General features: G+C 45.2%; 4 protein-coding genes and 1 long non-coding RNA gene across 8 annotated transcripts in view; 2 read left to right on the top strand and 3 right to left on the bottom strand.

Moving 5' to 3' along the window:
- eif4a2 (eukaryotic translation initiation factor 4A2) overlaps positions 1 to 23,693 on the top strand; it is an 83,031-nt gene that overhangs the window by 47,264 nt on the left and 12,074 nt on the right. The window contains exon 2 of the mRNA XM_076020839.1: positions 398 to 416. The gene's annotated coding sequence lies outside the window, so the exon portion shown is untranslated. The remainder of the gene's footprint in view (positions 1 to 397; positions 417 to 23,693) is intronic.
- Positions 372 to 6,361, top strand: LOC142884871 (Y+L amino acid transporter 2). 4 transcript variants are annotated; one of them, XR_012926216.1, is made up of 10 exons: positions 372 to 388; positions 489 to 1,030; positions 2,057 to 2,182; positions 2,275 to 2,419; positions 3,351 to 3,474; positions 4,308 to 4,411; positions 4,511 to 4,607; positions 4,705 to 4,854; positions 5,570 to 5,715; positions 5,922 to 6,361. XR_012926216.1 is itself a non-coding variant. In XM_076020829.1 (10 exons), the coding sequence occupies exons 2-10, from the start codon at positions 517 to 519 to the stop codon at positions 6,014 to 6,016; spliced, it is 1,539 nt and encodes a 512-aa protein (XP_075876944.1). In that variant the 5' UTR covers positions 372 to 388; positions 489 to 516; the 3' UTR covers positions 6,017 to 6,361. The 4 variants fall into 4 exon arrangements, 3 of the variants coding, with proteins under 3 accessions (XP_075876944.1, XP_075876946.1, XP_075876945.1); XM_076020829.1 differs by having other exon boundaries at positions 5,532 to 5,715; XM_076020831.1 differs by lacking the exon at positions 5,922 to 6,361 and adding an exon at positions 5,001 to 5,065 and having other exon boundaries at positions 5,570 to 5,676.
- LOC142884894 (uncharacterized) lies at positions 6,635 to 11,035 on the bottom strand. The gene is made up of 5 exons (XM_076020873.1): positions 10,874 to 11,035; positions 9,080 to 9,188; positions 8,809 to 8,919; positions 8,462 to 8,528; positions 6,635 to 6,897 (listed from the first exon to the last, which is right to left on the bottom strand). The coding sequence occupies exons 1-5, from the start codon at positions 10,963 to 10,965 to the stop codon at positions 6,806 to 6,808; spliced, it is 471 nt and encodes a 156-aa protein (XP_075876988.1). The 5' UTR covers positions 10,966 to 11,035; the 3' UTR covers positions 6,635 to 6,805.
- On the bottom strand, positions 14,400 to 21,975 carry ccdc39 (coiled-coil domain 39 molecular ruler complex subunit). The gene is made up of 20 exons (XM_076020880.1): positions 21,737 to 21,975; positions 21,219 to 21,338; positions 20,974 to 21,120; positions 20,393 to 20,551; positions 20,221 to 20,313; positions 19,757 to 19,885; positions 19,469 to 19,660; positions 19,294 to 19,397; positions 18,972 to 19,104; positions 18,367 to 18,561; positions 18,116 to 18,280; positions 17,893 to 18,030; positions 16,538 to 16,746; positions 16,314 to 16,437; positions 16,061 to 16,220; positions 15,675 to 15,781; positions 15,390 to 15,530; positions 15,067 to 15,246; positions 14,893 to 14,975; positions 14,400 to 14,797 (listed from the first exon to the last, which is right to left on the bottom strand). The coding sequence occupies exons 1-20, from the start codon at positions 21,833 to 21,835 to the stop codon at positions 14,629 to 14,631; spliced, it is 2,847 nt and encodes a 948-aa protein (XP_075876995.1). The 5' UTR covers positions 21,836 to 21,975; the 3' UTR covers positions 14,400 to 14,628.
- On the bottom strand, positions 22,247 to 23,429 carry LOC142884900 (uncharacterized). The gene is made up of 3 exons (XR_012926218.1): positions 23,307 to 23,429; positions 22,787 to 23,223; positions 22,247 to 22,693 (listed from the first exon to the last, which is right to left on the bottom strand). It is a non-coding gene; the product is annotated as an uncharacterized LOC142884900 (long non-coding RNA).

The following is a 23,693-nucleotide window of genomic DNA, read 5'->3' on the forward strand; positions in this document are numbered from 1 at the left end:
ACTCAAGGAGACTTTGCCTGTGTAATTGAAGACCACGTTCTGGTCCTTTAGTCAATTTGGACCACCTTAGGGCAACATGGCATGATTAGTTACTGAAGAGATAAAACAGCCTGATAGATACCAGGAAAGCAGCATATTTAGCACTCTGTCGACAGCCGCCTTCAAAAATACTTTGTTTCGGCTTCCTGTTAGAAGTGATTCTTTGCTGGAGCTTCCACGTGTTTGGAAAAACCCACAGTGGTCACTGAGGGAGGACCAGGCCAGAAGCTTGAGGCATCTGTGCCCTTTGTGACCTCGCAGAGACCTGATTTCCAGATACTGTGTGATTTTAATTAGCAAATCAAGCAAAATAAGTAAAGCTTACTGACACAGATTACTGCCTGCTTCGGTAAGATGAATTGTGCTGATTACAGCATGTTTGAAATTTTGCAAAAAATGTCTAAAAATAATGTTCACGTTCAATTCCAACCTCACCTTATTTCCAGCAGCGGCGGCGGCAGCAGCAGCGGTGGTCTAATGGGGGAACTGAGGCAGACGGTGGCCATCATGTCCCACACCATGTGCCCGAGTTCTCGGGTGTCGTCTGATGAGGACCTGAAGGCCCCCAAGCAGGAGGAGAAAATGCAGATGAAGAGAGAAATCACCCTGGTCAACGGGGTCTGCCTCATTGTGGGCAACATGATCGGTTCGGGGATCTTTGTCTCGCCCAAGGGCGTGCTCCTCTACAGCGGCTCCTACGGACTGTCCCTGCTCATCTGGGCCGCGGCGGGCATCTTCTCCGTGTTCGGCGCCCTGTGCTACGCCGAGCTGGGCACCACCATCACTAAGTCCGGCGCCAGCTACGCCTACATCCTGGAGGCTTTCGGCAGTTTCCTGGCTTTCATCCGCCTGTGGACGTCCATCCTGCTGATCGAGCCGGCCAGTCAGGCTGTGATCTCGCTGACTTTCGCAAACTACCTGGTGGAGGCGCTCTACCCCACCTGCCAGGCGCCGTACGACGCGGTGCGGCTGATCGCCGCCGCCTGCCTCTGTAAGAAGCGTGGCGCTTGCTGGGGCTTTGCCTCATCAAACTGTTGATGAGGCAAAGTTTGATGTAGAAAAACCCAGAAGGGCCCCGTGTCCAGTTTTGTTGCTGTTGTTGTTGTTGTTGTAGCTTCTCCCACTTGGGTATTGGTCTGTTTCTAGCATTTTTCAGACAGCATCAACCTTTTTTTTGGTTTGTTACTTGGACATGCAATTACAATAATTGATTATGTAATAATGAGAAACGTCAAGGCAAGGCCCAGATATTTATTGACCGTCTCTGGGCACCCAGTTCATCGATTTGCAATAAAAATAATTATTAAAAAAATAGCCTGGATAAGATAGCTGGTCAACTTCAACGTAGATGCCTTTTCCTTTAAATGCTGGAAATACTGAGGAATTGACAATATCGCACAGTAAATATTGCCTGATTACCTCACCAGGTTTTTTGGTCGGTTAGGAGTTAGTAGTTCTAAAAATAGAAAACTGGTTAAAACATCACATGCTTTAAAGTGACTCATAAATTCAGTACCTTCACAGTTTTTACTCAGACTTTTAAAAATCAGTTGGGTCACTTTTAATGCTGAGCAATGTGCTAACAGATTCCTCATTTAGACTTCATATAATTTTATCCCCACCGCTGACATGTCATGTCTATGGTGTTAAACACGGGTGGCAGCCAAGCTATATTCCACACGCAACAAATAAGGAGCAAAAACAGGCACTGAAGCGTTTGATCTGCCAAGCTCAGGGGGAAATGAGCTCTCTGTCCCTCTGTGTGCGTGAAACTGCCATCAGCTATAGTTAGATCGGCCTCCAGTCCAGACCTGCAAAAATACCACCCCTGGTTAACTGCCAGGCTTTGTACTGGGAATTCTGGTATTTAGGTTAGAGAGCAGTGGGGACACCAGTCTTGAAGGGCAGCCCTGGCCAGTGATTATTTCAACACTATCTTGACTCATGGAATCATAAAGTCAGAAAAAGGGGGGTTTAATCATTCTCACTGTCTCTTTTCCACCTCTGGTGTCTCCAGCCATGCTCATCTTCATCAACTGTGCCTATGTGAAGTGGGGGACTCTGGTCCAGGACGTTTTCACCTACACCAAACTCTTGGCGCTCTTCCTCATCATTGTCGTGGGAATCCTGAAGATGTCTACTGGTGGGGCTGAGGCAGGAGACTGAAGGCCACTAAATTCTCTGATGAGTCAGCAGGTGTGTGTGTGGTGACACAAGCTTTACTCTCACTCGCAGGAGAAACAAAGAGCTTCGACAACCCGTTCCAAGGCTCCTCAACCGACTCCGGGGCCATCGCCTTGGCCCTCTATTCGGCTCTGTTCTCCTACTCCGGCTGGGACACGTTGAACTTTGTCACAGAGGAGATTCAGAACCCAGAGAGGTAACAACGCAAACGCTGTCCGAGTCTCTCAGACTGCTAAAAGTGTGGTTGTTCGGCTCCAAGATAAACAGATTAACCTGAAGAAAGGCCCATAGAAAACAAATGTTAAGGGGAGGACTGTTAAAAAAAATATATAATTGTAATTGGGTGAACTTCCTGTCAGGTTCATTCATTCATTCATTCATCTTCTATAGCCGATTATTCCTGAGCTCAGGGTCACGGGGGTCTGCTGGAGTCTATCCCAGCTGTCTTAGGGCGAAGGCAGGGTGACACCCTGGACAAGTGGCCAGTTCATCGCAGGGCCACATAGAAACAAACAACCATTCACACTCACATGCACACCTACGGACAATTTAGAATGTTCAATTGACCTCACGTGCATGTTTTTGGAGTGTGGGAGGAAGCCGGAGAACCCGGAGAGAACCCACGCAGACACAGGGAGAACATGCAAACTCCACACAGAAAGGTCCCAGGCCCGGGCCCCGGAATTGAACCCACAACCTTCTTGCTGTGTGTGAGGCGGCAGCGCTAACCACTGCGCCACCGTGTCGCCCTGTCAGGTTCAAAGCTGGTTTATTCAGTTTTTACCACTGCTCAGGCCAGTCGGAAACAATACAAGGTGGACAACATCGCAACAGAAGCGTTGAGACTTTGCCAAATGCCAGTTTGAGTAATCAAAAATTTTGGAGAAAAAAAAAAATATTAAAAATGTATTCCCCAACTCGTTGGTCCCCTGTGGTTTTTGAGGGTAGCTTGCTGATTGGTTGGGCACACTACCGATCTGAGCTCACCAACATGGATGTGAGAGATTTCAGACTTGAAATCTGAGCAATCCAGCCGCACTCTGAAGTGAACCGACAGCGTGTTGCAACACACCGAAGACAAAAATGAATGCACCGTGTTTACGCTCAGTCCTTGGCTCCTCTTTCAGAAACCTGCCACTGGCCATCGCCATCTCCATGCCAGTGGTGACCATCATCTACCTGCTGACCAACGTGGCCTACTACGTGGTTCTGGACATGCCGTCCCTTCTGTCCAGTGACGCTGTAGCTGTGGTAACAGTGACACACACACACACACACACACACACACACACACATACTCAGACTCCGGAGCTAAATCCAGCCGTGCTCTGGCTGTGGTATAACTGATACGTGGACTATGTGATTGGCTGCAAATACACAACCGTTTAAAAGTTTGAGGTCACTGACTCACTTCTGCACTCCTGCACTTCTGCATTGAACTCCATTATAACCAGTAACATCTTAAACACGATCATTATGACTGCACGAAAATCAGTCAAGATGTGCTTGACAAGGATGGGAACATTGTAGTGTTTAATGAAAACCATTTCCAATGTCTAACTAAAAGTGATTGAGAGAATTCTGTGTGAGCACACTAGAAGTCGGCTGTTTTAAAGAGCCTAATGTAAACCACGATGCTTCGTTTACTCTATTATGGTTTAGCACTCACAACTCAGTGTCATTACGACACAAAGCTTTGTTTTAGAAATGTTTACATTTTTTATTTAGCAATTTCAAAACATTCAACTTCTGTAATTATAGCCATATGTTTCACACTTGAAATTTGTTTTTTGTAATCACATTCAATTAAACCTTCAAGGTAACAACTGTCAAAGCCATCCCATAACTTATTCAGCACATCCATGCTGATGCGTAAGGATGTGCATGAGTAACGTTCTTAGAGCTTTCCAGTAGATTATTTCATGAATCTGCTTATAATTGAGTTCAATGCAGAAATTACTCAGTGACCCCAAACTTTTGAGCGGTGGTGTAAATTCAGCAGTGCTCAGGCTGTGATATTACTGATGTACGGACGATGTGACTGGCTTGGTCCCTTACAAACCATGTTTCTGTGACCCCTGCAGACTTTCGGGAACGCCGTCCTGGGACCGTTCAGCTGGATCATCCCTGTGTCTGTGGCCATGTCCTGCTACGGTGGACTCAACGCTTCCATCATCGCAGCCTCACGGTATTTGGAAAAAGCAGCACACAGGCTTTAAGGAAACGCACCATGTGCTGACTTTTCTGTCCTGGTTGTCGTGCAACTTGTCGGTTGTGCCGCATGCAGGTTGTTCTTCGTGGGAGCCAGAGAGGGCCACCTTCCCAACAGCCTGAGTCTCATACACCTGGAGCGCTACACGCCCGTGCCGGCGCTGCTGTTCAACGTGAGGCCTGTTTTAACTCCCTCTCTCACCACGCACGCATCAGAATTTAAAACAACAGAAAAACTGCATTTGCTGCTGTGCTATTGCCGGCCTGCAGGGGCTGATGGGTTTGATCTTCCTGTGCGTGGAGGACGTCTTCCAGCTCATCAACTACTTCAGCTTCAGCTACTGGCTCTATGTGGGCCTGTCTGTGGCCGGACTCATCTACCTGCGCGTCACCGAGCCAGACAGGCACAGGCCGGTCAAGGTGCGGACACGGTTGATATGGATAAGGAGAAAAAGCGTGTAGGAAAATGTTTTAGACGGTGACAATGCTAAAATCTGAACACATGAATCTACGTAGCACTTAGCGCAGTGAGTCTGCAGTCTGAGCTCTTTCTCTTCTTGGTCCAGGCTGGACTGATGGCACAGTTTCTAGATCAGTTTCTCGATGACTGCACCTAAGAGATATATTGAAGGTATCCAACTGTCATCTCAAGAAAAAAAAAAACCCGAAAACAGCATATTTAGCTCTGTGTCCACAGCCTCCTACTGGGTGTTAGCTTCCTGCTAACAGTGATGCAGTGTTGGACCTCCCACACGTTTGGAAGGAGACAAAACAGGAGGCTCTCAGAGTCGCTAACCCACTAACTCAGTCCCCCCTGTGACATCACAATGAGCTGATTTCCAAAACCGTATACTTTGAAACACATTTGGCAAAGGATGGAACTTTATGACAGAAAGCCTGATTGATTAACTATTTTTACTTTATTTTACCCATGTTGTTTTTATGTAGCACTTTGAGATTTCTTTTAATGTAAAGTGCATTGCAAATAAAATGTATTATTGTTAATTTATTATTCAATATCAGTGAACTAAATTCTGTACATTATGGGGCTTTTTGAGAGAAAGCTAACTACTCATGTGGCTTTTCTCTCTCCACAGCTGACCCTGTTCTTCCCGTTTGTCTACTGCCTGTGCAGCCTCTTCCTGGTCATCGTCCCACTGTACGGAGACACCATTAACTCTCTGATCGGCATCGGCATCGCTCTGTCTGGGGCTCCTGTCTACTATGTGGCCATTCACCTCCCTGAGGAGAGGAGGCCCAAGTTTATACGCAAGCTGAACGGTACGCTGCCGACTCAAACCCAGACGAGTGAGACAACATTTATTTTCTAAAGTCCATGAGAGATAACATACATCCCACGTACATCGTGCTTTAGAGGTCATTCAGTCGATGAGATGGAAGTACAACTTGTTCCATTTAGTACTGAATATACTTGTTTCTGGTTTGACTGCTTCCTCATCCCTCCACTCTCTCCTCCCCCTCTGCAGCGTCCATCACCAGGTTTACCCAGATTCTCCTCTGCTGCTGCCTGACTGAGTTCGACACCGGGACGGAGACTCAGGCTGGCAGCAAAACAGAGTAAAAGACATTTTTAAAAAGGCAGATGCTGCTCTCGAGTCTGTTTAATACTCCCTGAACACTTGGACAGACTCATGGAACTTGACGACATGAGCATCAATGGATTCCTTCTTTTTGCCAGAGTTACGAAATGGCGTGATGACCACAAAGTCGACATCGCTCTGAAAAAGTGTCTCTGGGGATCAGGAAAGACTCTTTTCTGTTCGTATGTTGTTGTTTTTTTATATCAGGACTCAATGAGATTTACTTGAATTTTCCATTGTGGCTCCATCTGCCATCCTGATGTTTATGGAGAAGAGGCAGACTGAAGCATCAACCTGTTGCTCCACTCTGTTGTACTCTACAATCTGTGATCCGCTGGTTTTGCCGGTTCCATGAACTATTTCTGACCCTCGAACCAGAAAAGTCTTATGAACTTTTTCAGTCATTAAACAAATAATGACACACTGGATGTGTTTTATTTCTAGTTTTTAGTTTTATTTATTTGTCATGTTTAACGTCAATTTTGATTGCTTTGTGTGTTTTAAATAAAATTTAAAAAAATCCAACTGCCCTCATATACATTTTTATATATACAGCTCAAACTCAACTGACCAACGTGATCACATGTCTGCAGTTATTCATGCGGGAGCTATTATCAATAGATCGATGCCACGCTTGTGCCAGAAGCAGTAGCGATGTAAAATGACCCCCGGGCCAGCGTGCAGGATAAGCGGTGATAGACGACGGACAGTTGGATAATCACACACACACATACAAAACACAATAGCATTTGCACCCATCTTTTCCAGTCTTATGGCAGAATGCAGTTGGCAGTGTCAAAGCCGGCACAGATCCACTTGTTGCTGAACTGTTTGTATCCTTCAGCACTGTTCAGCTCACTTCCTGGAAGAAGACAGAGCAGGAGTCATCGTCAGACAGGAAGCAGGGATGTGCAGTCTGACCACCACCACAGTGCGCTGATTAACATCAGTGCAGACAATTGTTACAGATACCATGGAGTGCTAATGTGAAAGAAGGGGCTCTGAACTCTGAACGTTTTACTTCCCCAAAGTCCATCAGTCTGTGTAAGCGCTGCCCCTCTCACATTTTCCTCTGCCCCCTTTTGTCTGTTGTTGAGATTGAATGGGCAGTGCCAGCAGGACATAGGTAAGGCCATGTGCTGGGGTCAGCCTCATGTAAAAGGACATCAGCAGCTTTCATGAATTAGGGACATCAAATTTCAATCACCGGAAATCAGGACACTTGACCCTAACAATAAGGGACTAAAATGATACTCTAAGTTTACTCAAAGATGTCTTATAATTTCAGTATATTTAAAGTCTAAATCCAAACCAGGACATTTTTGTCCCTTTCCATTAAAAACAAAAACAAGGATGGGGAAAATGGGACATTTGGTCACCACACACAAATAAAGAGGAGCAGTATTTGTATCAGCGATGCTGATTGCTGTGTTTACTTGGTATCAGTACCAGCCCTGCTGATGGTAAGTTAGCAACACATCTTTAAAATGTACAAACAAATCTCTTTAAACAAGGTTTTTTTTTCTTTGAAGAAAAGCCTTTATCTCCTGAACTTAACTGTCTGCTTGCTTTCTCTTCTGTAAAAAATAAAATCCTGCAACTCCTGTCAGCCGTACTTGAACAGGTTCATGTGACTCTGTCTGAACTGTTTATACAGCAGCACAAAATGTTCTTATGGGAAACTTACTGTCCGTTACAGTTTTCATTGTAGTCGTTTTCTTTTCTTTGTTGGCTAAGCCCATGGAATTTTTTTTTTTTTTTATGTTTGCAACCGCATGTGGGTTTAGGAATTCCGGCGTATGTTGAGCTGATCGTATCTATGTTGGCACTATATCACTGCTGAAGAATCTGGTCCCACAGCTTGACAGAATGAGAGGCGCCACCAGCTGATGAATGAACTGGTTTCCCGTAGGTGGGAAATTTTCCGGCCAAGTACTCTCCCACATCTCCGCCACACTTGTCATTCAACAAATCATCATGAAAGGGAAACAAGAAAACGGTCCAGTGACACTGGAGCTAATGGGAATGTGTTCCCACCCTCATTGCTTTCACCTGTGTCTTCTTCCACTGTGCTTTTAAACTATGCGCCATGAACCCTCTCTGTCTGTCAGACTGCCTGTGTTGCCCTCAACTACAAGCACAGGCGCACACACACACACACACACACACACACACACACACACACACACACACACACACCCCAGCCTTGTCATGGGTAGCCAAATCAAGTCACAAGACATATGAAAAGATTTGCACTGATATCCTCTTATGTTTTTCAACTTTAAACTTCAAGTGTGACACTTGCTGCGTAACAAACACTGACCTTCACACACTCACATACATGCGGTGGTGAATGTAACACCAGCAGGTTACAGTTTCACTTGTCTTGACTCTAATTAGAGCAGAACAGCCACGTGTATATTTACCGTTGATCAGGTTCTGGAGGCTGCAGTAGTTTGTATCATCAGCCGGATCTCCCGACATGGCTTCACCCTGCACAACCACAAACAGCATGTCACTTGTCTGTCCCGGTACAAACACACATACAGACTGTGAGAGGAAAAAGGTGGCAACATTATTCAGTGAAGAAGGTGAAACAATTAACTCTGATTTTCAGCTTCCTTTAAGCAGCTTCAGCATCTAAAACAAAGCTTTTCTTTTCATGCACTCCAATGTCTCGTCACAGCCACGGAGATCCCACAGCCTGGAAACAAAAGCTCACTGTGCGTCTGCAGACCTGCCTCGAAGGGAACCTGCCTCGAAGGGAACCTACCGTCACTTTGCAGACGGTGGACTGCTCCAGCAGGAACTGCAGGTCGTTGACCTTCTTGGTGGTGGGAGACGTGTGCGTGGCCGTGATCAGGTAGGGAGACGTCGACACCAACTGCAGCAAAACTCGGAGTTAGTGCATATTCTACTCTCAGCCAATTAGAATTTGAGACGCTGGACTTTTTGAAAACTTGGACACACTTCAACTCAAAATAAAGAGCTTTTTTTTGTCACACAAAGCAAGAACCCCTCAGGTGAACCGTGATGCGTCTGACCTCATACGAGCACTTCTCCCCCGCATAGAAGCAGCTCTGCCTGATCTGCCAGGCCTTGATCTGGGTCAGCAGCTTCACGTAGACGTCCTGGCAAGAGATGCCGAACAACCTGCACAGACCAGCGTTTAGAATCGGCCTGTCCCGACTTTATGACACCACCGGAAAATAGGGTTTGCATGGGAAAGAAAAATCCCTGCGCGGGCACAGATGAATGGCGTGGTGATTGATCCTGCAGGCTCACATGTCCAGAGGGACATTTGTGATAAATCAGGCATTTCTGAACTCTGGCTTCACGTTACATTGACCTCTTCACACCAGATTTCACGCAGGCCAGTCACTGCTTACAAGCATTAGTTGGATCTCATGACGCCCTGCACTGGTGGACTTAGAACCAAGGCAGCCTTGTTTGAAAGATTATTCCACTAAAAGCATCCAGTTGGTGGAAAAAAAATGTTTTCCATCCACCAATTTTTTCGTAATGTGGTGTGAAAGAAAAAAAAAAATGCTTCCAAAAGGATCAAATGTGCCACAGAAGGATTCGCAAATTTAGGCGGTCAAAATTATTTGTGAATTTAGGCCAGAACATCTCCCTCCACAACAGTCATTTTCAGAAGCACACAAATATTTCTCATTTTGCAAGGAATTTTTAAACATTTCATACATTTGTCCACAGATATATTTCTAATGCATTTACAAATATTTCTTGTTTACATATCTATGACAAAAAAAATCCTCAAGTATATGTATTATTTTTGCTCATGTTTCCTTATTTTATATGAAAGAAGAAAGAAGAGATCAAAAACATAAACTGCTCACTAAAAGTTAGGGACATTCAATGGTCAGGAGAAATGTCTGGAAAAATGAAAAGTTCATGTTGCATCAATATTAGGTGGAAGCCTGCAATCATTGCAGTCATTTCTCCATCTGAAACAAGTTATGGAGACAAAACCCAACAACAGTCTTGGGTGACAAAGAGAAGCAGTGACTGAACTAGAACTTTTAGCAATCGATATGTGGACCACACACTTGTGACAATTGCACAATTGTGCTAATTTTCTTTTAACCAGTTAATCACCTGGTTAGAGAAAATAATGCTACCCGGTGAATCATCTAAACTCTATTTAACCGGCGTCCAACTGTGCGATTGTCGTTGCAGCAAAATCCTCACCAGCCACCCATTTCCTCAATCTAACATCATATTAGTGAAAATGAATTCTAATTGTCACAGGCCTCATTTATTCCCTCTATCTCTCCCGTATGTGGGATGTTGTTGGGATTTTTGTTTGTTTGTTTGTTTTTTAAAATCAGCTCTTCCCTGTACCTGCTGTTTGTCGCAGAAGGCCATGAGATCATTCCGCTAGTATGATCTTAATCCTACGGAATTTTGGTTACAAATCACTCAAACCTGCTTTACTCGACGTGCTACCATGGTGCCACCATATCTTCAGCTCCTTGTGATGCTGAGATGAAGGGATATGTCACAAATACTGCAACAACTGCTGGACTGCCATGCAGCATGTTGGACTGGAACAAGTATTCAAAATATGAGATTGTTTTGAAAGAATGACTTTTTCCTCCACTAACTTAAACTATCTAGCAATCACAGGTTCCTGCAGCAAGTTCTGGCACCACCACTGCTTCTCTGAGTTGCACTAAGCTCATGCTGGATGTATTTAGATCAAAGAAACTAAACAAAAGCAGTTACCTTGCTGATACTCCAGTTTCTACTCTCCCCTATTTTCACTGCCCTTGAGCTCAACTTCCTGATTCAGAACAAATTGTATTTGACCTTACCATTTGACCTTGCACTGCGCCGTACCATCTTGCACGGTGATGGAGAGCGCCGCTCCCAGAAGGAAAACGGCAGCTAGCATCAGGGATCTCATGCTGCAGGCAGTCTGTCTCCGTGTCTGTGTATGTGTATGTGTGTGTGTGTGAGTCTGTGTCCTCCAAATGTCAACACACACTCAGGGCAGAGGGGCTTTTAAAGAGATGGAGGGTGCCAGAACATCATGGGTCATGTGGTCCTTTTTTTGTTTGTTTTTTTACCTTGAAATGAATGAACAACCGTAAAAATGCAATCAGGAATTCCTGCTGGGTGCTTGCAGCGGCTCAAATCAATTCCCCGCGCGTTGAATGCGAAACTGTTTCCTGTATGTATGTATGTATGTATGTGAAAACACACTTATGAAAAGTGCTGAGTGGTAATGTTTATCATGTTTGAAAGAAAAAATGTGTGTTTTTCCCAGAAAATGCCCAAAACTAAACAAACAAACCAAAAGACCACAACAAACAAACCATTTTATTTTTTTGTTTGTTTTTTTCTTAATAATAAAAGGTGTCAATTTAACAGCCATTTTTACAGCTTGCACACTCAATTAATGAGTTGAACAGACCAATACGACTTGTTGCACCCATCAAAACACTAGATGAAGACTCCACTTTGACTCCACTTCCCAGAATTTGTCTTTACATATCAGTTTCTTTTTGCTCTCAAAACTTACTGACAAAACAAAAACATTTCCCGTAAGAAGGCGGCAATGTGTCACAACCTGTACAATAACTTGATTACTGCATTAACAGGCTTAACGGGACACACAGAGGCATCACACGCATCTTTAGTCCTCAATAGACACGGGTTAAGACAAACACACTGACAAGGTGACACTGTATACACACTGTTAAGCTGTTCAGCTTAACTTTTCAGCGGCTGTGTCTACAAACCACGGTGCCCTGGAACTGCAAGCAGCAGGTTCTGAAAGGTCCCGTCAGGGAGAGTCTTTGTTGCCCTCCACTGGCTGGAAGTGGAACTGCTGTGCATTTCAACACTGACGCCGAGCAGTCTTTATTCTTTATGCAGAGTGGAGCAGCCTTTGATAATGTAACAGCCTCCACAGATCTCTGTAAGATAGCCCGTTTAGCCCGCTGTTTGCAGCCTCCAGCTAAACAAAATGCTGGATTTTAGCTTCCCACTGAAACTGCTGCTTTGCTGGATGGTTGTCGCAATTCTGGAAACCATGGGTGATGATGTGTCAGTGCCCTTTGTGACATCACAGGGAGGCTGATTTGCTGCGTGCTTTGTGAAGCGAGTAGCAATCAAACAAGTAAAAGGATACATTTTTCTCATTTCTGGGGAGTGTGTTGACCCACTGGAGACACAAATTGATGTTGGGAACACTGGGAAGTTTTGCATCATATTGGACCTTTCATTTTTGTTTCCTCTGTTCTCTCTACACTCCGTTTTACTTTGTTTTTCTCAGCGCACACTGATACCTGACACTGGTTCCCACTGTCCTGCATGTTGTCTGTAACTCGGCCTTCTTATGATTGTCGGGCACACAGGCCTTCTAACAAACCAGTTCACACAGTCTGTGTGTGTGTGTGTGTGTGTGTGTGTGTGTGTGTGTGTGTGTGTGTGTGCGCATGCGTGCCAATGAATGTTATGTAGGCGTTGGAACAGTCATCTGCCTGTTTAATGCTGTGACACAAAAAATGTGCTTGTACCAGTAGTGTGGTGTAAACTAATTAAAACTAATGTAAACTATTGAATAAACAGAGTTGTAGTTGAAACATCTTTTTGTCGTTAAGAATTTGGCAGTCTAAATTGAGTTCACCAGGCAACTGATCAGTAGGATGCTTAACATTCCAAAAATGTATTTTTTTGTTAATACAGCTTCAACTACCAGTTCTTTTTTAAACAAAATTACACAGCTTCAGTCAAGCGTAATGTTTCCAGGTGGCACAGACAACAACTAGAGGAAAATATATTTTTGATACTTAGCAATAACGGAATCAAATCAACAATCTCTTTAGTGAAGTATTGTGCGTGTAATCAGTGGACCAGGATGCAAAAACAGAAATATCTGAATCACAACATGCCAGCTCAGTTATGATGGACGTGCCTCAGACTCGGGTGATGTTCTTCAGTGTGAGACTGAAGTACAATTTGGGTTGGAGCTGCCGGATGACGCTGGAGAGCTGAAAAGCAAGGAGTTTGCCTTGATGATCACCAACAGCTCAGCCAAGACAACGTGGTTTATATGCTCAACAAGCCGACGTGGAGCAGTTACTTACGTGGTTCAAGATGGGAGCCACTGAGGTTCTGTTCAGCTCCTTGCTGGACAGGACGGCCGTCTGAAGGACTGCCAAAACTGTCAGGCAGGAACTCCATAATTAGACAGGTGTTGGTAGAGAAGTTGATTTGAATCTCAGTAAATGAAACTTTAAACTCACTCACCATTGTTATAATTTGCTGACGGCAGGACTGGAGTCCACCCTGCTGGTTGAGGGAGAGGATCCGTTGCTATCGGGACAAACGTCACCTTGGTTTCAGTTTTCTACACATAAAGTGTACTCAGCTACATTGTTCTCATTAACCAGAGACCTCCAGCAGTTTACTCACTGGTTTGTGCCGCAGACGAGGCCAAACATGCGGCGAGAAGGAAGAGCAGCGGCAGCATGTTGCAGGTTTTCAGTTCAAACACGGCAAAGACACCGAGATTAAGTTGCTCCCCATCCAACCCAGAGTGTACAGTTTCTTTTGTTCCAGACCAGGAAACGACTCAGTTATCCAGAGGGTGTGGCAAGTAAAAAAAGACAACCTTAATGCATGAGTTCATGTGAGAAAATGTGCTGGAATGACTCAGTGTCTCTGTGAAGGTGCATTCAAGCAAATCAGCAGAGTGTTGTTGGAGTTGTCAAGAATTATAGGCAGTTTGTTTTTTTGAGATTGGGATGTTTCTAAGACAAAAAACAAGAAAACCTTTGGACTGGCCAACATTCACCTGTTCCATGGTTTTGCTCTGATGTCACAGGATTAGTATCAGGAAACACCCGATTGACATGAATCATTCTTACAAGTAGAAAGAATCTTACACCTTATCTTGTCTTTGTCCTTTAATCTGAGCTTGATCCTATTTTTAAATTGAAAACCTGTTAAACAGCAAATCTATTTATTGCATTAAAACTGTAATTTAATAGCACTACACAGGTGACAAGAACAGATGAATGACAAGAACACATTAATGACCAGGACAAGCACTAACTAGAGACAGTAGAAAGAACCCTGTTTCTTTTTGCAGACCTGCTGTATTTATCTCATTATTGAAATGACTCTTAAAACACTGTAAAAATGGATGAAATGCAGTTATTTCATGACTTACTTACTATTGAGATAATTTCTTCCAAGTTCGGTGGGCCAAATTAAAAAGCTTAACGGGCCGCATATGGCCCCCTGGGGCCGTAGTTTGCCGATGCCTGGCCTTCGGGGAGGGGTTGCTACTTTGTACATTTATGTTTCTATGTTGTTTGTTTTATATGGAAAAGCTGCAAAATAAAGTGTTTTGTGGGGGAAAGGACTGAGGAGAGAGTGAATGTAACACAGGGCCACAGGGTAAGAAAACCAGTGGTATTTCATCCTGTCAGCCAGGAAACTACAAACTTAAAAGTAGAACTGCCGGCATGCGTATGTTGCACATCACACTAGTTCTGTCACGTCAGGTGTGAAGACAACGACCGACTCTACCGCCACGTGCTCATGCAGGCTCCTCTCACAGCTTCCTCAGCTTCCTGCTGTTGCTGCTGGTGGAGGAGCTGGAGCGGTGGGAGGCCACCGGGGTAGGTGGGGTCGCGGCCAGGTCGAAGCCCAGTTTGACGGTGGTGACTGGGGTGTGGGACACTGGCGGCCTGGGGGTGCTGCTGGCCGAGGATGCAAACGACCTGCAGCGCAAAAGACAAGATAGACGGAGCAGCGTTAGTGCCACCCACTGCCGTTTCCCCTTCGCCGGGTGAACCTCATGGCAGCGTCGGCTGACCTGATGGAGCCAGAGCTACGGCTGGAGCTCAACTTGGTGCTGCGGCTGCTCGTGGCGGCCGGCGATGGAAGAGACAGGTTGGCCTGAGGAACGGCAAACGCAGAATTCAACAAATCCGTCACCAGATTTAGCATTGAAACACTTTGATCCGAGGGGCCGAGGGGGGTTTCAGACCTGCTGGAAAAGCCTCTCGGACACTGATCTCAGCTCGGGGCTGTCCTTCATGACCTCGTGTAGCATCCTGTTGATGCTCTTGTTGAATTCCTTCAGCTCAATCAGCTTTATGTCCAGCTCCTCAAACGTCTCTGTGCTGGAGCCCTTGGACGAGCGGACCTCTTCGATCAGCCTCGAGCACTAGGAGACATGAGACATGGCTGACGGTCAAATATGAAGCAAACTCCAGAAACTTGGTGTCCAACATTGTTGTACATGGAGCACAATAGACACGTTAATGGTTATGCTAAAAAAAAAAATGCTGAACAGCAGTCCAGTCAAACCTGCAGGGCGGCTCGATCGATTTTCTGTTGCTGGCTGACAATTTCTTCCCGAAGCTTTTCGACGGCCAGCTGTTTGCCCTTCATGTGCTCCCGCTGCATGTGCGTCTCCTGCAGCAGGCACTCCAAGGTGCTGCGCATGTCCTGGGACAGACAGCAAGTGGTGGTGAACAGGAAGTATGGCGGTAAATTCATAACGTACTTTGTTTGCAGTATGCAATTCTTCCAACTAGATACCGCAGAAGCTCAACAAACTGGGTCTTTAAGTGCTCTGCTAGTTGCACCGACCTGGATGTCTTGTTGCAGCTCTTGGATCTGTTTTCTCTTGTTCCTCAGCGTTTCCTCAGCTGTCCTCAGCTGCTCCTCCAGCTTCACTTTCTGCTTGTACTCTGGACCTGAAGCAATGCAGTTGGAATTGCACCATCAACGCTGATTATAACAGACGACCAGGTTTGGATTTTAAATAGTACCATATTGTGATTGTAACAGTTTGGGGAACTTCATATTTAATGTAAAGCCAGGAATAAAGCCAGGCACTGTCTTGGCCGCACGGGGGGGAAAAAAACTCAACTTCAACTGGATTATGTTAACACATCTTTAAAAATAAGAGGAACAGGTTAAGACTGTCGGGCTGAAGGTGAAGTTTTGAAACCAGTCAAACTGCAGCCACGTACTGGACTCCTGGACTTTCCTGAGGGACTTGCGGAAGGACGAGGTGGTGTGGTTGAACATGAGGATGGTGTTCTCCAGGGCTCTGTTCTCGCCCTCCACCCTCTTTATCTGCTTGTCCAGGTCGCTGCCCTTCTGCTTGAGCTCCTCCTTCTGCTGCGCCGTCTGACAGGAAAAAAGAAGAGCAGCGTGAACACGAGTCGTCCGCTGCGGCAGACTGTGGCACAGAGGCGGCGCGTTGGGCTGCCGCTTCGTCACCTTTGTGATGAAGTAGGCCTGCGACTTGGCCTCCTCGCCCTCGGGAGCCTCCATGGACAGCATCCGCACCTCAAAGCGCTTCTTCATGATGTCGATGCTGGACAGTTTCCCGTTCACTTCCACGCTGGGAGGGGAGGGAGAAGGGCGGAGTGCGTGACGGGATGGCCCGGCGGCGGTGCTACATGGACGACAGCAGTGGCGGCGGCGGCGGCGCTGCTGTCTACCTGAGGTTCAGCCTCTCGTTCTCGCTGATCATGCACTGCTTCCTCAGCTCGTCCTTGCACGCCTTGACCTCGTCCTCGCGCTCTTTCTTGGCGCTCTGCAGCTCCAGCTTCCTCTTCTCCAGGGACAGCACGCTGTTGGCCTTGTTGTACAGCAGGTCCCTCATACGCTTCACCTCCATCTTCATGATGTTGTGCTCCACCATGTCGTCCTGTCGTGGAACGCATGTCAAGTTTAAAAATGAGTTTGTTTGGAAGTTAATTCTGCTTCAAGAAATGGAACCAGACTGGCATATTGGCTATTTTTTATCATTTTATGATCGGCAGAATAATTTCATCGATATTAAATGCCTGCCAATCCAGTCCGCTGTATAACTTGTGTTGCTCTTTTTTTATCATCACTTTTTTCATATTTTGATGCTGCCAAAAAGGTGGAAAGACTCAGAAACTATTATTCACCAGATAGATAGATAGATAGATAGATAGATAGATAGATAGATAGATAGATAGAGACTTTATTGATCCCTTTGGGATGGCTCCCTCAGGGAAATTAACACTTCCAGCAGTAGTAGCACACACCAATGGAAAAAGAAATTTAAGCACACAGATTAAAAGAAATAGCAGCACACAGGTATAAAATAATAAATAATTACTAATATACATATTATATATATTATATATATATATACAGATAAATAAAAAATAAAATAAAATAGCGGCACACAATAGCGGCACACAGGTATAAAATAATAAATAATAAATAATTACTAATATAGATATAGGTACAGGTTATAATTTCAATTTTAAAGGTGCAATGTGTAGAATTTGGCTTGATGTATGACTTTTATGTTGGTAAAAGCTAAACATACTGCCTACATATACATTGATAAGTCAAGACTCGCAGTTTTCTTACCCTTAGAATGCACAAAACAAAACAAAAAACAAAACACACTGTCTGTCAGGCTTCCTGAAAGTTTTACATTGGATCTTTATATTGGTGAATTTAATTTGCAGCACAGCTCATGTTTTTCTTTCTTTATATCTGTCAACCTCTTGATGACACTAAACTGCCTCCAGCTGCGTTTCTCCTGATTGTGCTGTCAGCAGTCTGTGGCTGAGCTAAAAATGAATTAAAAAAGTGATAAAAACTACAAAGTGAAAAAGTAATATTGTATGTGAATGCGTATGTGTATGTGAATAACGTATGCTCTTTAAAAATTGCAGATTATGCCAGAAAGCAGTATTTCAGTTGTTAACGTAGCTTCTGATTATCCATAATTTTACTCTTACAGTGCACATGTCATCTCAAAGACTAGAGTTTTAGAAAAATCAAAGTGTGGGCAGACGTGACAGCTGACCTGCTTACTGGCGCGGAGTTTCTTCAGCTCCTTCTCGTTGGCATTGCAGACCAGCACGAGCTCCTCCACCTTGTTGCTCATGTCTGTCTTCTGAGCCAGAGACTTGTCCATCTTCTTCTTCAGATGGCGAATGCAGTCCTGGCAGTGACAAACCGGACGGATGGGTTTATTCATTTTAGTGGTCCAGAGCGTCGGACGCAGTGACCGGCCTGCCGGGACTGACCTCAAACTCCTTCAGCGTCTTGGTGAGCGTGTTGGACGCCTGCTTCTTCTGCTCCAGCACACTGGTCAAGTCAGCGATCTTCTGGTCTATGATCATCTTGTTCTGCGAGTGGTCGTTGCCTTGCATCAGGGACAGCTTTTTGCCCAGCGTGGCGATTTGATTGTCCTGGATGGGGGGAAGGGAGAGGAGGGCAGGAGTTAAGCATCACACCGTCGGCACAGGATTTCTGGACAGCTTTTTGCTCGACGTGCCTGCTCGTTCATGGTGTTCTGCTGGTTGATGAGCTCGTTCTCCAGATTTTGCCGCTGGTTTTCCAGGTGCTTCAGCGTCCATTTATTCCTGGAGATCTGCCCCGTAGTGTCTTTGTCCTTGGTCTTGTTGCTCAGTAGCTCCTCTTTATGGGAGATGAGGTCTTCTCTGCACTGCTGCAGCTGCATCTCTAAGTTCTAGATGCACACAAAAAAACAGGGATAACCAGCATGATGCGGGAATTATCAAACTGTAATTTGTATTGCTGTGAACGTGTAAACATTCGTAAACTGATGGGTATAATGGGTAGCGAGTGAAGTTGATATAACGTGGTAAAAACATCCATTTCATTACCATGCTCCCTTTTTTAAAACCCCACAAGTTTTCCTTTTAGCTTTCCTACAAAAGTGAACATTTACCAGTTGCCTACTTACTACTATGTCAACATGTTGACATTCTAAACTTCAACAGTCCAATTTGTCTCAACAGGGACTTTGATTTTACTCTAAATATCCACTGCAGCCTTATGACCCATGACCTTACAAGGATGTTAATTTGTGGTTAAAGGTTGACTGATATGCCCAACTTCAGTCTCTTTGGAACTGACTTTGATGGCGAGCTCCTCATCCTTGAGCATCTGCTCCATCTGCGCTGCTCTCTCTTCCTCGCTGAGGGTGCTCTGGGTCACCGCCTCCAGCTTCTGCTCCAGAGCCGCATTGTAGGCCCTGGCCTCAGTCAGCCTGCAAAAACACACGCGCACACGCACACACACACACACACACACACACACACACACACGCGCGCACACACACACACACACACACACACACACACACACACACACACAGAGTGTGCACATCAATGCTCCAGCAGCTACTTTTATCAACTGTTGTTGCTTGTGTGTTTTGGGGGTTTCTTTTCCCACTGACTTCCTGTTGTTATCCTCAATGTCTCTCTTCATTTTGGACAGGCGGCTGGTAGCGCCGTCCAAGTCTGCAGTGGCTCTGTCCCGCAAAGCTTTGTAACTCTCCAGCTGCAGCAGACAGGCCCGGAGTCAGTTCTGTTCAGGGGACATATCGGACATATCTCGGGAGAAAAACTCACCTCGTTCTTCAGAGTGTTGCAGCTGTTGTCCTGCTCCTTCAATTCACGCCAGAGCCTCAGACCCTGTTGCCTGGATATGGTCATCTTCCTGTTCGTCTCCTTATTGTTGTTCTTCTGAGACTCCAGCAGGTGCTTCATCTCGTTGGTGGCGCTCGTCCTCTCCCGGATGGTTTGGTTACTTTCTGCAAGTTGCTGGATGGATGGTAGAAACATGGGTATGTGCATCAGAAACACTATTTGGTCTGTGTTGGGGTCTTCTTTTGTGTTCACTTGTGAGATGACTCATACTAGTGTGCACTGCTGGATGTCGTAGTCCCGTTGCTTCATGAGGCTGATGGTGTTCTCCCACTGACGGATGAGCAGCTGTGTCTCCAGGAGGCCCTGCTGCAGGTTCTCTGTGGTTTTGTCCAGTGCGATCTTTTGGGTTCAATAAGAAACTGATTTATTATTATTATTATTATTATTATTATTATTATTATTATTATTATTATTATTATTATTATTATTATTGTTATTATTATTTCATTATTATACTCTTAAATCAATTTGATCCCCTGCCTACGTGCAAATATTCTTTTCGCTGAAAACTTTCAGAACACTCAGCTCCACTGTTTGCCTGTATACAGGAAACTGCACATTTGTTGTGCTTGCTCCCAGAGGCTGTTAATGGTGATGTTTTTTAAACAACACCACTAACACTAGGCCATCTGGCTCAATACATGATGTCCTGCTGTAACTGCTGATACTTGTACCTGTGTAGACTGAGTCTCGATCAATTCCTTGTCCAGGGCTCTGCGCTTTTCATGGGCCTCAGCTGTCTTCTTCTCTATGGCCCGCGTGAGAAGCTGTGACAGGAGGAAGAGTTTCAGGGGTTCAAGGCCAGCGTGGCTCTTTACCAGCAGCAACTCATTTTTCCTCCACTACCTTGATCCTGCGCTCATCCTGCTGAGCGTACTTCGCCATGGCCATCGTGTCCTCGTATTCGCACTCGGACTTCTGTAGAAAGGCATCCATGGTCTGCTGCTCCCAGTTCATCTGGTTCCTGAACTCCTCCAGCTTCATCTTGGCCTTCATGATCTCATTCTGGAGGGCCATAGGACAAAGAGTGAAGAGACCTCATCCTCGTTGAGGATGTCCTGTTCCCTCCCTCACCCTGAGCAACAGTGACCTTACCTTTTACTCATATACTAGCACATATAATTGAACTATATTGCATGTGTCAGATAAATACGATTTATTTATTGAACAGTGGAAACCATGCAGTGAACATTTGATATTTTTAATTCTTGACTTTGTGGACTTAAATTGTTCTGTTTTGTTTTTTGTTTTTTTAGATAGAGAAGGATAGACTAGCTAAATGTATTATTAACACATTAAATCCTTGTGTTTGTTTTTTCTTGAGAGGCATAAAATCCTTTTTTTAGTTTAAGTAACTATTTTTTGGAATCAACACAGCCTATCCTGGCTCCTCCTGTGGTTTGGCACTGTTTAAGTGTCGGACAGACCTCGTGAGCGCTCCATCTGCCCTTTAAATATTTGTGGTCCTTCTCCATTTTGGCAATTTCCTGTGTCAGGCGGCCTTCCTCCCTTGCCGCCAGTGCCGTCAGGTGCTTCTCCGACTCCTCCTCACTGGCCATCGCCTGACACAGAGCCTGCAACATACGAGCATCGAGGGGCCCTGAAGGTTCAGTCCAACTCTCTAAAAACATCACAGAAGAATGTTTTTGCATGTATATTCCCTGGCACACACCTCAGTGTTCTCCAGCTCTTGCTTTAGGTGTTTGAGCATCTCGGTCATGTACTGCTTCTCATCCTTGTTTCGTTCCAGTTTAGTTTCCACCTCCACCAACTCTGACTCCTGCTTATGAAGCTGTCGTTAAGAAGGTGAGACAGGCTGTTAACAGTATGAAATATAAAGCATGTTGAAGGACGCTTTAACTAAGGAGTCTAACCTTTGAGGATCAGTGACAATAAGTTGGTTTATGATTGTGTATAAGCTTTGACAAAACTGGGCATCAACAAGAGAACTCCGTATAGTTTTTAATGAACCTTTCTGTGTAAATTGTTGTGTTTGTGTTTTAATTAATTTCCAAGAATGCAAAGCAAAGAAAAGCAAACATCAAGAGAGTAATAATCACTTACATATTTACATGTCATATTTCTCACAGCTTACATCATAATATTCAATATACTCCAGTCAAAAAGTTAATGTTAAGCTTCATTATACCCACAGACCCTCCACCGTGTCGGTCCATGACAGCCACTCACCTCGGCAAACAGAGTCTTGTTCTCGTCGATGATGTCGGGCATGACGAAGCGGCTGTCCCAGCCGATCTCACTCAACACGGTTTTGAAAATGCTCGGCATGTTTGCGAGCTACTCGACCGCTAATGTGGAGAAAAGGGCGATCTGAAGGGGGTGGGGAAAAAATCTCCGACGAGTTGTTTTCCGAATACACTTCTTCTTCTTCTTCTTCTTCTTCTTCTTCTTCTTCTTCTTCTTCTTCTTCAGTTTGTTTTGATATTTCTTCCTCTTAGAAACTCACTCTAAGTTTCACTGTTTTGCATTTGTTTTAGTTTTTTCCCCTCTAAGTACCTCTTCTTTGCCAATGCTGCTACTTTGCCTTAGTTTCTGTCTGTTATTTAATTCACGTACTTCTCCAGGCTTTCATCTGCGGGCTTTAATGTTTATGTCTGTTGCCCCGAGCAACCGCTACAAGGTGTGGTTGTCAGGGGCAACTGACAGACAGCAACTGCGTCCTCCGTGGGCCTGCTGGCGTTTATTTTTATCTTATTTTATCCCTGTAGCGGAAATCAGCACATAGACCCTCTGTTTGCGCCTAATTGTGTTATGTGCTTTATTGCCTGTGTAGGTACAGGTGTATGTTGTCGGTGTTTCGTATTGTTAAGCCCATCAGTCAAAAGACGAATGCCCTGAGAAAAGTGGTCCGGGTGTGTAGTCCAGGATGGCCTGGGTGGCCTGGAGATCTGATTCGCTAGAACTAACCTGTCAACTTGGCCTACGGCACTGCGGCTCTTTATTCATTAGATAGATGACTAATTGAGTCAGTAATTGAATGTACCATCGAGTTTAAACACAATAATCAAAATCAATACAACAGTTGAATACACAATTAAATAGAGCGCAAAAAACGCCTAGGAATAAGTCGTCATTTCAACTAGGACACATCGGAGGAAGCGACAAAAGGGAGAGGCACCCAAATGCCTGAGTTCCGGTGTTGTGTTAAGGGGTTGGAGTAATGGCGGCGCCCATTTCCCTGCAGTGCGGTACCCTTGGGACAAAAGGGGGAAAACCAACAGAAAAAAACGTCACGTTTCCGAAGGTGAAATTCCACTATTCCCCCGCTAGAGGGGACTGATAGGCAATGGTGGAAAGGAGGAGTACTATAATAGAGTACTCAATACAACAATACGTTTGTAAAATAAGCTATGACATTGTGGTGTGCATATCACAGATGGTGTCATAAATATTCACAGCACTACTTTGACTGACAGACATGTAAGCCAATCAGGCCGAGATGTTGTCTGTCATGGTCTGCTGATGGCTGACCGGACAGAGCAGCCCGTCCCCAGGGGACAAGAGGCAATGGCCACTGTGGAAGCACTCTCCATCTTCACAATCTTCTGGGTGATCGGGTCTCTATGGCAAGCTTGTGTTGGCAGGATCCATGTAGCACTGGGAGTGGGTCCATGGATTCCTAATGTGTGGCAGCCTGTGCGGAGCACGAGGACGTGCTTGTGAAAATAGAGGGAGAGATGTGACAGTTGACAATCCTGTCACAATACCTGGCCGAATGATTAGCGCCCATGACTATTGCCTGGGAGACTGAGGTTCGAAGCCTGCCCTGGCCCTCTGCACCTTGTCACATGTGGGATTGAATCTCTGTCTCCCCATTGGGCTGCAGATCAGTGAGAGGGCAGCATAGCAGTGTCGGGACCACTCATGCTGCTTCAAGCTGTGATGGAGATCGTCCACCAGGGATTGCCCCACCTGGCAGGAGTGGTCATGCTCACAAACACGATGGCCACAAGCAGCGGGCGAAGTCTGTCTTGAACCATCTGTAGAAGTAGCATAAGCACAGGATGGAGACAGCCTGGACAGAAGCTGTTAGTTGCATCATCATTTGACATTGCTCCTCAACCTGCTGTACAGTGGCCATCTTATACTTACTAGAAGTGGGTGGGGAGGAGGATGCTTGGGTCTC

The sequence above is a fragment of the Nelusetta ayraudi genome, unplaced genomic scaffold (genome assembly GCF_046127955.1).
Source record: "Nelusetta ayraudi isolate G7.1 ecotype Tasmania unplaced genomic scaffold, CSIRO-AGI_Nayr_v1 ptg000011l, whole genome shotgun sequence".
Classification (NCBI taxonomy): domain Eukaryota; kingdom Metazoa; phylum Chordata; class Actinopteri; order Tetraodontiformes; family Monacanthidae; genus Nelusetta; species Nelusetta ayraudi.